This window comes from Chiloscyllium plagiosum, chromosome 5 (genome assembly GCF_004010195.1).
Source record: "Chiloscyllium plagiosum isolate BGI_BamShark_2017 chromosome 5, ASM401019v2, whole genome shotgun sequence".
Lineage (NCBI taxonomy): Eukaryota > Metazoa > Chordata > Chondrichthyes > Orectolobiformes > Hemiscylliidae > Chiloscyllium > Chiloscyllium plagiosum.
In genome coordinates this window covers 65080956-65094588 of record NC_057714.1, presented here as the reverse complement: position 1 = coordinate 65094588, position 13633 = coordinate 65080956, and the positions used below count along the sequence as shown (strand labels likewise).

Genomic DNA, 13633 nt, shown 5'->3' with positions numbered 1-13633 from the left:
TCAGGTTAAATTCATTACCAGTTGTCTCTCTAAGGATGGCGAGTCCAATAGCTTGCTTCTGCTCCAAATTCGAATACAGTCATATGTTCATACACTCCTCCAAGTTTTTGATGATTCTAGTCATATTGGCTTGATGTTTGATCGTGAGATTATGGAACAGAGAGACCTGCAAGCATCTTTTCTCTCATAGCTCAATTTCAAAATTTGTTTTGTAATATTTTCACAGAAGCCCAGTACTGAATTAAAAAGGTATTGTTACAAATCAAAATTGTTACTTGTAATGGAGGAAAACTGGATTAGAACTAATCACTGCTCACTTTTACACCTTCCTCCAGACACATTATTTTCTACTTGGTTCAAACATTTTTTCACCCAATGCCAACATGCACCATTATTCCCTTTCACATGGCATCACCAGGGCCTTTAACTCAATCAAAGGCAACACTCATTGTGCTGTTGGGGAACAATTCAATGATTTTGCATTAGCAACACATGTGAATGGAGGGGACCTCACAGGCTGTGGTATCCCCAAATATATTTTTTTCCCTGGATGGTGGGTGGTGGAAATCAAGGATTTGGAAGGTGAGATCAAAGGAACCTTGTGAATTACACATTACACCCTGTAGATAGTATACAATACTACCCTTGTGTGTTGGTTGTGAAGGCAATAAATAATTAAAGAGGTAGATGGGGGGGACAATTAAGTGGGCTGCTTTTTCTAGATGATGTTGAGCTTCTTGACTGTTGTTGGAGCTGCACTCATTGGAAATAATTAGTGAACATTCTATCCAGTTATATTTAACTTCAATCTAATGAAACCTTCAATTGCTATGTGAGTGCAAGAGATGGATTTGAACAAATGGTTCTAGTGACTAAATTCACAAAAAGCCAATAGTTATTTTCTTGCATTAATAAGTACAAGTGACCACAGAACAATGCAAATGTCATGCTTGAGGCAGCATGAGATGATTCACTATTTAAATACACTATTTTAAAATATGATTTCTATTCATTGAAAAGATCAGTACTGAGGCTGGGTGCAGTTTGAAGTTCAAATAAATAGTTTCTTGGAAGACATAATACAACCAGAAATCAATGGGGCCTAGGTACACTTTGATCATTCAACAAGATTCCTGGCATCTGTTATTTTTGATTAAATCCTCTATGATGATTTTTGTAGTGGTTGTGTGACAAATATTAAAATATTCATATGACCCTTAAGATATGAATGGTGTCAAGAGCACCTGTGAACAAAACAAAAATTAATCCAAAATGGAAACCCCCAAGTATATAAGAAAAGTAAGTGCTCTATCTTAAAGTTTGCAATTCAGGAGATAGTTAAATGAGTTATCTTTGGTTACCATAGTTTAATCAGGTAACTGCCTCGCACTGGTTCAGGAGGAATGAACGTTCTTCAACTATCACATGCATGTGAATCTACTGTGACAAACAAAAATCAGGGCCATTTTAAAATGAACTCCTCAGGTGAATGTATAATTACAGTAATCAAGTGTGGAAAAATCTATGCAGTTAAAAACAATTGAGTTCATACTCAATTGGCCAAATTTGAAAACCTGCTTGTGTAACCAGAGAGATTCAATACTCAATAACATTGATATTTGAAACATTAATTCATTCTGGGATTCTGTCAATGGCAAATCATAATTGATTCATTAATACATAAATAATTGTTGATTACAAACTGAATTAAAAATCAATGACAGAATTGTCTGCTTACCTATGATGAACAGAATTTCCACTGAAATGTCACTAACTGTTGTGCTTCTTGCTGAAGGCAAGTTTTCATCAATTCCAATAAAACAAACATTATATGGTACAGTCACAGCAACATAAAACGTTGCCAATAATATTAGCCAGTCCCATAATGCTTTAAAAGTGCTGTAATGCAAAAGGATGAACTTTGATTTTTTTGCATCTGCAACCTTGTATTCTGGTAGTGCTGGCTGGTTCCTAAACACATTCTGTAGAGGAATAAAATTTTTAAATATAAATATTATACCTTCACATATTGCAATTTATTGGTAATTGAATCACAACTATTTCTACTTACTCCATGCAAAACAATTATATTAATTACTCCCTCTACGCATTGTTCAAAGTGTAACATGAAAATAATTTCACATAATTTTCTCACTGCAAAAATTAAAGGGAATTAAAATGTTATTCCAAGTTCACAGATTCTCAGCACTCTGATGGGCTGAATCATTACAATCATATCAAAATGGATCAAATTACATACAGTTCTGACAGAAAACAGTTGACATTGTGCATTCAGACATTATTAGACTAAATATTCCTAGTCTATAGACACCTGCCATAACACCAGTGTAAAATAAGCTAGGTCTCAGTTACATTGAAAGAAATGGGTATGGCTGAAAACACACTCAACTTATTCAACTAGACTTGCAGCCTGTGCATTAAAGATCAATGTGCACACAACCTACCCACAAACAAATTAAATAAGCTCTCACTGAACTTGCATGTTTCAGCACATTCAACAGTACTGAACTCCTGATGAGTGAATTCATGGTCTCATGGCAAGTGTCATCTACACATTCAAAATTTGAATTTGTGCTGTACATGATTGATCGAGTATTATATTCAGAAATGGAATCATTGTACATATCCCAATTCTGACATCTCTACAGGTAGGCAAATTTGCTGCTCAGAACAGGAAGTCAGATAGGTTCTATTACACTCTTGGTCTTGACCAGGAGTTTAGTTCTGATGAAAGATAATCGACCTAAATGGTTATTCTGTTTCTCTCCAATGATGCTGCTAGGCTTGTTGAGTATTTCCAGCATGTTCTGACTTATTCACAAGTTTAGCCCATTATTCTTCACTTCCATGGGGATACATTTCAGCAATAATTTAATATTTAACCAACAGCTTCAAAAAGACCTTTGTGAAGGTTCTTGTTAAAATGTTGACAGTCACAGTGGTGCAATAGGGAGCAATTTCTAAAATTCACATCGAAAGTTGTATCAGTAGGATTTCTCTTGGTAATCCACAGTAATTTCAGTTGGAGGATGATGAAAACAGGAAAGAAACAATAGAAAGGGTAAAAATGGGTCACAGTTTAAGGATATGTGGTAGGCCACTTACTGCCAAGATGAGGAGAAATTTCTTCACCCAGAGAGTGGTGAGTGGAATTCATTACCACAGAAAGCAGTTAAGGCCAAAACATCAATTGTTTTCAAGAAGGAGATAGATATACTTATTAGGGCTAAAGAGATAAAATGGTGAAAGTGGGAACAAGGTACTGAGTTGGATAATTAGCCATGTTCACATTGAAAGGTAGAGCAGGCTTGATGGGCCCAATGGCCGCCTTCTGCTCCTAATTTTGTTTCTCTTAAAAAGTATAAATGGTAATTTCACTAGGATTTGCACCAATCTTCAGTTACAGTGAGAGGTCAGGGAACTGCAATCATCCCCTGTCACCACTCTCCACTCCTTGGAAATTCTTCTCCATTTCTCAAAGTGTAATTTGAGTTTTATCACAATATTGGTTTGCTTCTGACATTGAACACAGCAGTTTACTTTTCTGCCATTCAGATAATTCACCCAAATAAAAATAAACACATTATGGTCAATATAACTTTGTAATAAATGTCTGTTGAAATTAAAATTAGTATATGATGGTAGAAAATACATTTACAAGCCTTTTGAGTTGTTAAAAAAAATTACTTCCACGCTAAAACCTTTAATAGAACAAAGAACAACGCAGCACAGGAACAGGCCCTTTGGCCCTCCAAGCCTGTACTATCATGTATTCCCCTTTCTTACTAAAACTGTCTTCACTTGCAGGATCCATATCCCTGTATTCCCTTCCCATTCATGTATTCATCCAGGTGTTTCTTGACGTGGTGAGTAACACGAGAAAACAATTAGGGCATCAGGTGATAGCTGAATTTAAATATGGAACACCTGCCTTTAGCCAATCAACTTGCAAAAGAATTAAGAGGTTAGGCAATAATTAGCAAATTCTTACTTCTATCTTTAGAAAGCAAACCTTATTCAGCAATAAATTATGAGCCAAGGGCCTGGGTTCATAGTTGTGATTCGGAAAGATGAATCCATGTATGAACATTTGCTTGGAGGTATGAGCACAATGCTTAAAACAAAGGGTTCAAACTTCTGCTGTTATCTACTCCAGGTTCATATGAGTAACATCGACTCTAAACTTACATTGTCTGACTATACAGTTAGGTTACACTAGCATAGTGATTACAGTGGTGGAAAAGTACTTCTATGAACTAATAGTCGACCAGGTTGCATGCTCAACATCTTCCAACTTAGTTTGAGAAATTGAATTCAATTTTAAAAACCTGGAAACAATTTGGAAAGTTAATTACTAAACTGTTGGATTATCATAAAATCTCAACTAATTCATTAATGGCACATTTGTCACTTCAGTTTCAAACTAATGTGATGTTGTTTATTAAGCTACTTAGTCATATAAAAGAAGGAGAACAGCATTGTAACAGCCTTATCATACAGATAGCACAGGTTCAAAAATGCAGAAAGTGGTCAATGAATGCTGGCCTCACCAGCAATTACCACATTCCATGAATGTGTTCTTTCAAAAAAAAATCTCTTGATTATGTTCATGTATCTTGGGCCAAAAGTGTGGAATTTTAACTTAGGACTCATGTGTCAGGTCACAACTTTGGTCTATTCACTCCTAATTGCAGTTACCATTTGGTACATGCATTATAATTGTTATTAGAATGGCACTTTCTAACCTCCAGCATGCCACACTGTGCAAAATTAGGATCAGAATTTCCCACAGGAGTTTATGCATGCCATGGATGTACCAATAAAGTATATCTGCTGGTTACTCAATGGACCTCAATATGTATGTTATTTAAAGCCAGCAAGCACGTTCCCCAAACAAACCTCACTTCCTTTAGCACCCGGCCGTAAGACTGAGTTATCAGATGCCTTGCTTAATTTTATCCAAATCAATCACAGGTTTTACAAATAAAGTGGAGTTGTGAAATCCTCATTCTTGCATATGTCATAATTCTTTTCTCCACAAGTTCACTGAACTTGCAAGGGAAACCACTGAATCTCAGAAGACAGAGCAGCTTTGCAGTAGTATAAATTGTTGCCCTCTGTAGATATGTAAGTTATTGATCTTCTGAAAGAACAAGCATCCAACTTAAAAATGATCTGTTGACCATTCTGCAGATTGCTGTTTGCACATAGTAACGTCAAAGTCAGCAAAGCAGTAGTAACCCCTCTGGGGTAGTCAACACAACAGTGACCCTTCAAACAAAAAACGTACTTAGATCAGCTCAAATCAGTGAAGCTAATCTGCCAGTTCAATTTATAAATTGCCAAGTCTGTACGTTCAAAATGAATTAAAGGTTTCTACTGGGACCTAGCTATTAATAGCTCAGCTAAACAAGCAGCTGCTGAGCAAACTGTTTTTAGGAAGGTCTGAGTCCACAGGCAGCATTATAACTTAGTGAATTTGACAATTCGAACAAACGTATTGCCAGAATACACATTATAATTTTATATGGGCTCTTGACTGTAATTGCAGTACAATATTGTATCACTTGCAAGACTTGCTTGATTTAGCAGCAGAATAAATTTCAAGTTCACTCAAATTTTTCATTTACTTACATTATTAATCTTCAGCTTGCTTTTCTCTTGCTTTTGTAGGTGGCCAGAAATGTGATAAAGCACGGCTCGACTTCGCCGACGAGCTGAACTGAAGTGTGTTCCTGCTTTCCCTCTTCCTTTGTATTTTTCTATTTATGAAATAAAATATTTCATTGGTTGACTGACCTTTGTAAAACTGTTTTTTTTAAATCAGCTCCAGAAAAGGCTCATTCTTATGTGTACATGGAATATTCACTGATTTGAAATAAGTATAACTCAACAAAATGTAATTAGAATTTGGGCTGATTTAAAACATATCGATTAACCTATGGGCCGAACCATGTCTAAAAGCCAACAATATCAGCAAACATTTTTCAGGAAACTTAATGAGCCCAAAATTTGATGCAAATTATCTAACTTCTTTCAAATTTAGCAGAGGACACGTAAATCTTACTGACTCTTATCAGGCAGCCAATAAAGGATTCAATGGGCTCTTAATATTTTAGCCAGTGCACAAACTAATTTGGTACTCAGGGCAGTTAATCTGTGGCTCGAAGTTAATGGACTAATTTTAACTGTTGGATTTGTTCCAAAATTTCTGCTTGAAGATCATTATTTGTGACTTTGAAGGTCTGTTAATAATTGTTAGCTATTTAACAAGGCATTATTGAAAAATGAAACATGCAAATTTAGGATTTAAACCAGGATTTAACTCATTAATGCATTGTTCTTTTCATCCAAAATGTTTTTGTAAAAGCTAGCTGCTGACAAGTTGTATAAGAAGCAGTACAAGGAGCATTGCAGAACAACAGAAGATTTGTCACTGAACTCGACATGATAGGTGCTAAAGAAAGAACTTGCATCAATCTAACACCTTATCCCAGGAAGTTCCAAAACACATGAACATATAAATGCTTCTTCAAATATAGTGACTTTTCTAAGGCATCAAACTCCTTTGATGTTTTGGACAAGAAACAGCAGGAGGTAACAGGGTGATTTTGGCAAGTATATTGTCTACCAACCATAATCAGTATTGAAGGGAACTGTCAGGTAGTTGGGGTGGGACGGGGAGTTGGTGGGAGTTGTTTTTGCCAAATTGTCATAGTTATGTTCTGTGATATTCAGAGGTTTGACAACCACGGCTTGTCGGAAACAATCATAGAATATTTGCTTGCAAAACAGTGAGAGTGGAAAGGGACCTTTCAATAAAGAGTCCCACACAGACACTGTTCTGTTGGACTCAGGAGTTAACAATGATTATCTGCAGAAGAACTGACCAGTAAGCAAGCTGACTAAAAATCAAGTTGTACGGGCATGTATGGATGGTAAATGGGTCTCATAACTTACATTGACTCATGTGAAGGGGCTTAAAAATGCTCCAGTGACTTTAGCAGCATGGCTGGTGTGGGATGGGAGATGGAAGGGGTTGCAGTTTGAAGTAGATCAGTCAACTTACTCAGATGAATGTGTTCTGTGTAATCTCTAGGCTTACTTTTGACAAAGCTTGCTGGGAAAGAGGAGTTTAATTATTACTGGAAGTTGACCAAAAGTTTAGGCACACAGTGTTTTAGTATACATTCTTCCCATCGTAAACAGATAAAGGTTTATAGATATGTGTGAATCATGGTTAACTGATATTGTCAGCACTTCCAGTATCAACTTGCTGTCAATCAGGGCAATGATTGCTGCCTCTTCTTCAACCTGCTCATGTGCCATATATGGTGTTGGTTGGGAACATTATACAATTGATTCTTTTGCTACAGTCAGAGTACTCTTTTGCCAATATTCTTTAAAGTCTCTCGAGTATTTTAAATTCTTCCATTATTTAATTTCTATTCAACTGTGTGTGCTGATAAAACATCACCTGGCACTAATTATAAGCATAGCATTAATAGATTAAATTTGTTTTCTGTACATTAATTTCTTGCATTTGGTAATAACAACATCAGCATCAGTTGCATCTTCAGCTGCCTCAGCATTTTCAGCCCCTCAGTCTGCCAAGTCTTGTAAGCTGTGCATAGGTCTGGCTTTTCTTTTAGCTGTTAATTAAGAGAAGATGCAACCTCAATGTTGTCCCATTTTATTCTAATGCTTCTGTAATTTCATTATACATTGTCTGCCATTTCTAGTTTCACTGAAAATTGAAAGAAATAATTCAAGTGTGAAAAAGATGCAAGTTACTTCACCACTTCTGTCACTGTAGATGGGGTAAAGTAACTTGCCTCTTTTTCAAACAAACTGTTTCATTAGAATGATCCTTTCAAAATCTGGTGGGATTCCTTTATCCCATATTCTTTATTTAAAGAATAAGCTCAAAGGTTTATACAGTTGGTGTAATTTTGATATCTGACATTGAAATTTTTAATTATAAATTATGTCCAATAACATAAAGCAGATGTTACAGAGTAGGTTACAGTAAAAAGGTCAGTGTTACACCACACCAATTATACTGCTCTGTCAACGTACGGTAAAATCGTCATTTGGAAGCACAGAACTTTATTATTGCTGAAAAACTGATTATGTTGAAACTTTTCACTTTGCACTCATCAAGATAATTCACAAGAATACCAATTCAGGCAAAACCAATACTTACATCATATGAGAGGTCACATTGATTGATTGATACTTGGATTCTGATTGGTAGGAACATTGGCATAGTGAATGCACTGCCAGGCTTTTGTTTAAATTTTCAACATGAAAGGTTGGTTCTGATTAGTCAGGGCAATGCCCTGAAAAATGAACCAGCAAATGACTATCACCTATTTTGTTAAATTGAGAGAGCTGCAGTGCACACACATATTCTTTCTGTCTATAAAGAACAGAGGCCTGTACATTAATACTTTTAACTTCCAGTATATGCAGTACCACACTGCAAATCTGACTGACAATCCCAAATTGGTTGCCTAGGTAATTATAGAGTCATATGGTATGGAAACAGGTCCTTACATTCATGCCAACCAGGTTTTCTAAACTGAACTAGTCACAGTTGCCTGTGTTTGGCCCTCCAAATCTTTCCTATCCATGTACCTGTCTAAATGTATTTTAAATGTTGTAACTGCACCTGCATCTACCATGTCCTCTGGCAGCTCATTCCATATATGTACCACGCTTTGTGTGAAAAAGTTGCCCTTCATGTCCCTTTTAAATCTTTTCCCTTTCAATCTAAATCTATGCCCTCGAGTTTTGGACTCCCCTACTCTGGGAAAAAGACCTTGGTTATTCTTTGCACACTTAAGATTATGCTACAAGTTTTGATCAATTGTGGGATAATATCGAATGTTGGACACTGTGTATGGATTTTGCAGTTGGGAGTCAGGACCTTGCATATTATTACAGCAATAATGAAAGAAATTCTTAACCATAGGTTTGGGCAAATATTTCAATGATTAACCAATGTCTCCAATGCAAGATCATTTGAAATCAATTTAATCCCTGAAGGATAGAGTACCGAGAGCTCGAATTTTGTTTTCTTGCTTCAAGTCTCCAATTGACAACACCACGGCAGATTCACTTTGATCCTCAGTGTCCCACAGCACTTGAGGAATCTTAATCTGTCGCTCGGCCTCAGAGACACATGGTCATCAGTCTAATGTCACATTGCTAGGGAGATGACATGGAATGTCAACAGTTGCATACTACTTGGCTTATTGGCAATGAATAAGAGGAGAAGTGAGAACTCTCAGTGCTGTGATCACCACTGGTCTCAGCAGTCTTATTAGCTTCATTAACAATCTACCAAACTTGAGTGACCATCCACTAGCCACAAAAACAATTACATAGCTCTGTGATGACCATTCAGTAACCATTCACTGACCTCACAGTGTGGAAGAGCAGGTGTTGCACTGGGGTAGAAGTCACATGGCACTAAGTTATAGTCCAACAGGTTTATTTGAAATCACAAACTTTCTGAGTACTGCCCCTTCCTCAGGTGAAGTGAGGAGAAGCATACAGGCACAGAATTTAGAATCAGACAGATCAAGCAAATGGTGTGCATGGAATGTCAACAGGCTGAATAATAGGTCTCTGCAGCTAATCAAGAGCGTAAGACAGTGTGGGTAAAGTGTCAACAGCTGAATAGCATGTGAAGGGATGACCTATAATCTGATTAATTCAGGCACAAAGATAATTACAAAAGATTAAAAATATGGTGGTGCTGGAGACAAACCAAATGACTGGAATAACATGATAGGTATAAGAGTTGCATGCCAAGGGTCTAACCAAAGCAACAGGTAATCCAAAAGTGTACAAACTAATCAAGGTGATGATGTTAAAACAGTACAGTAAGGAAGATTTTACAGATACAGAACAGTGTGGTGAGGTTATATGTAACGCACCACAGTGTCCTTTATTTTAAAACTTTAGATTACTTAGATATTATAGCTGATGCCAAGACAGATTAAACTCATGAACAAATTTTATTACTGATCCTCCAAGCCACTTGACCATCTATAGTTGTGCTTTGATAGAAAACATCCTTTTCCTGTTTGCAGCAAATGTTTTCTTTAACTGGACATAATTGATGTTGATGTTTAAAAAAAATACAAAACTGTACCATGTGATGCAAAATGTCAGATCTATTACACATCTCAGCTGGAGGGAAAGGGCTGCATATTTGTGAACCATACTGAGCATGGTGGCAATTGAACATATAGTAAATTGTTCCAAAAGGACAAGCAATGCTTCCTTGTGTCTACATGATAAAATGAAGCTATTGTTGTACATGGTTAAGTGGATGTGGTTTTGTTTTCTGTAGGCATTAATGGAGGGGAAATAAAGCATGATATCAAGTGATTCAGACGTATAGTCATCATCATCATTGGCGGTCCCCCACAGATGAGGAAGACTCTTCCACTCTCAGGGTGAGTGTACAGGTGGCTCTACACAATGAGGCAGCAGGTGGCTATGGGAAGGAGTGAGTAGGATGTTGGTGTGGCTATTTTCTCCTGGTTTCCATGTTTTCCTTTTGCTAAGTTCCCCCAGGTGCTCGGTGCCTTCCCAGGAAAAATATGTTTTCTATCAAAGCACAACTATAGATGTTCAAGTGGCTTGGAGGATCAGGAATAAAATTTGCTCATGAGTTTAATCCGTCTTGGCACCAGCTGTAATATCGAAGTAATCTGAAGTTTTAATAAAAAGGACACCATGGTGCACTACATGTAACCCAACCACACTGTTCTGTATCTGGAAAATCTTCCTAAATGCTCTTCTTCCACTTTGGACCGTCTTGGGCGAATGATTCCCAGATGTCTGTGGGAATGCTGCAGTTTATCAGTGATTCCTTTAGGGTATCAGTGAAGTGCTTCCTCTGTCCACCTGGGGTTTGTCTGCCATTTCAGAGCAGGGAGTAGAGTTTGAGGAGTCTCATGTCAGTCATGTGGATGACATGTCCAGTCCATTGTAGCCAATCAAGGGTGGTCAGTGCCTCGATGCTGGGGACACTGGCCTGGTTGACGACACTGGCATTGGTGCATACTTCTTCCCAGTGGATTGGCAGGATCTTGCGCAGGCAGTATCGTTGATTCTGCTCTAGTGCCTCAGCAGGCTTGTTGCTCTTAAGCTGGCCATTGGCTTTCTCTAATTCTTGCGGGGTTGGGGTGTTGCTGAGCTGATGGGGACCCTGCAACTTGGTGTTGCCAAGGCCACTAGGTTTGTGAGAAGGAATCAGTTGTATAAGACCACTTTTTTCAGGTCTTCAAGTGCCTCAATTTTGCACTTTTTATGGCACTGTGTTGTCTCTGCAGCAGCAGGGCTATATTCATGTTGATCCTGGCTCAGATCAGGTGATGATCTGTCCAGCAGTAGTTGACTCTTGTCATGACAAGTGTGATTTTAAGGTCTTTCCAATTCCTTGCTCTGACAATGACGTAGTCAAGGTGTCAGTGTTTGGAGCACAGGTGCTGCCACATTGTCTTGTATTTGTCTCTTTTGTGGAAAAGTATGTTGGTGATGAGGAGGTTGTGTTTGTGGCATTTGGTCAGGAGACGAGTGCTGTTGGAGTTTTGCTTCCCAATTCCCTCTTTCCCGATTACATCGCCCCAAAGGTCCACGTTTTTGTTGACTCCGACACTAATGTTGTTGAGGATGATTAGTTTGTCCATTGCAGGGATCCACGAAAGAGATTGGTTGAGGCTGGAGTAGATTTTCTCCTCGTCTTCAGCTGCTGCACCGAGCATGTGCTGAATACTATGACATATTGGTTCCCAGCAAGGGTGAGTCAGAGTGTCATGAGGCATTAACTTATTTCACAAGAGGGGGTCTCTGAGTTGGCGAAGACGACTCCATGGATGCGGCACTCTTCCTTGGCCTTGTTTTCCCAGAAAAAGTGTAGCCATTACCTTGCTGTCTAAGCGGTCCTTCCCCTGTCCACTGGATTTCACTCGGTGATGATGTCAATATTGTAATGCCTGAGTTCCCAAACAATGATGGCAGTGCATTGTTCCACTCTGTCTCTGGTGGGATTGTCCATAGGAACATTCCAGGTCCGAAACTTCATCCTGAGGCTGTGGAAGGTGTCTGAATGAGAGTTGTTTTAACAAGGGGAAACTGTTGCATACTGGCTACCACACAGGGTTAGCAGTGCAAGGTCATGTTCCAATGGTCGGGGTGGGGTCTAAGACAACTGGAGACCAGGCACTGCTGTTTGGCCTGAGATTGCCTGCAGTGGAGTGCAGGGAAATGGTTCAGTGCTGGGCAGTGCCTCCTGCTGGGTTAATGCAAGGACCAAGGTGAGCAGAGTACAAGGAAGGGGAGAGAACGAGAAGGATAGTGAGGTTGCTGTCATTGTGCTGACCATTCTCAGTCTGTGACTGTGAAATCACTGAGCTGGGAGTGTGGGTTTGTATGATCACTGGGGTGGGGGGTGGGTTGTAAAAAGCACTGGGCTGAAGGTTGGGAGAGTTTATATTGATAAATAATTAAACTGGGTTGGGGGGGATTTATGAAATCACTGAACTGGTGGGTGAGTAGGTTATAAAATTACTGGGCTGATAGGAGTTTATAGAAGCACTGGGCTGGGAGGGTGTTAAAATATTATTGGGCAGGAGGTGTTTATAAAAGCACAAACTGGGTGGGGGTGTTTTATAAAACACTGGGCTCTCAGGTGTCATTAAGTTTAAAAAATCACTGGACTAGCTATAAAATTACTGGGTGGGAGGATTATAAAGATTACTTGGGGGGGAGGCTTACAAAACACAAAAAATGTTAGACCGCGAGAATGTTTATGACATTACTGAGCTGTGGGGTATTATTAAAATTACTGGGGGCGGTTGTGTAAACACTGATTTGGGGGAAGTTGTTGCAAAATTATTGGGGGTTAATAAAAGCTGGGCTGGTGGCGGGTGGTGAGGGTGTTGGGGGTGTTATGAGAAACTTGTAGCAGTAACGGGAGCTCCAGCTGCTGAGTCATGGTTTAAGATACTAACACATGCACAAGTTCTCCAATCCATTAAATTGCTACCAACTTATCAAAACCTTAATAAATGATTATACATATTTTTGTGTTCACCAATCCCTTGTGCATGGTTTATGCCTTAATCTTACCTATTTGACACAAAAATAATAAAAGCATAACAAAAAGGCAAAGTCAATTTTAAAGTTCGAACTGTTTAAATTTTATCTAATTACATCTTGATGTGGACAACACTAACATCAGTTTCCACTTAAAATTCACACAACACCAGGTTATAGTCTAACAGGTTTATTTGGAGGTACAAGCTTTTGGAGCTTTGCTCTGTCAGATATCAAGCTGATGAAGGAACAGCGCACTGAAAACTTTTACTTTCAAATAAACCTGTTGGACTATAACCTGATGTTGTGCTTTTTTTTAACTTTGTCCACCCCAGTCCAACACCACATCATCAATTTCCAGATTATTCATTGAGCTCTTGATACATTATATATTCTATAAGCAGAATTCAGAACAGGTCTCAAGACTCTCGTCTTTCCTTCATTTTACCTAAATTGAAACATAACTTACAAAGCTTCATCCTTGTAGCAATTA

The 13633-nt window shown here is 38.4% G+C and overlaps 1 protein-coding gene across 1 annotated transcript in view; it reads right to left on the bottom strand.

Annotated features, from left to right (window-relative positions):
* Positions 1 to 13633, bottom strand: part of kcnh8 (potassium voltage-gated channel, subfamily H (eag-related), member 8) — a 448052-nt gene that overhangs the window by 206464 nt on the left and 227955 nt on the right. Inside the window, exons 4-5 of the mRNA XM_043690211.1 lie at positions 5656 to 5783; positions 1739 to 1982 (exon numbers count right to left, since the gene is read on the bottom strand). Coding sequence (XP_043546146.1) covers positions 1739 to 1982; positions 5656 to 5783 — 372 coding nt within the window. The remainder of the gene's footprint in view (positions 1 to 1738; positions 1983 to 5655; positions 5784 to 13633) is intronic.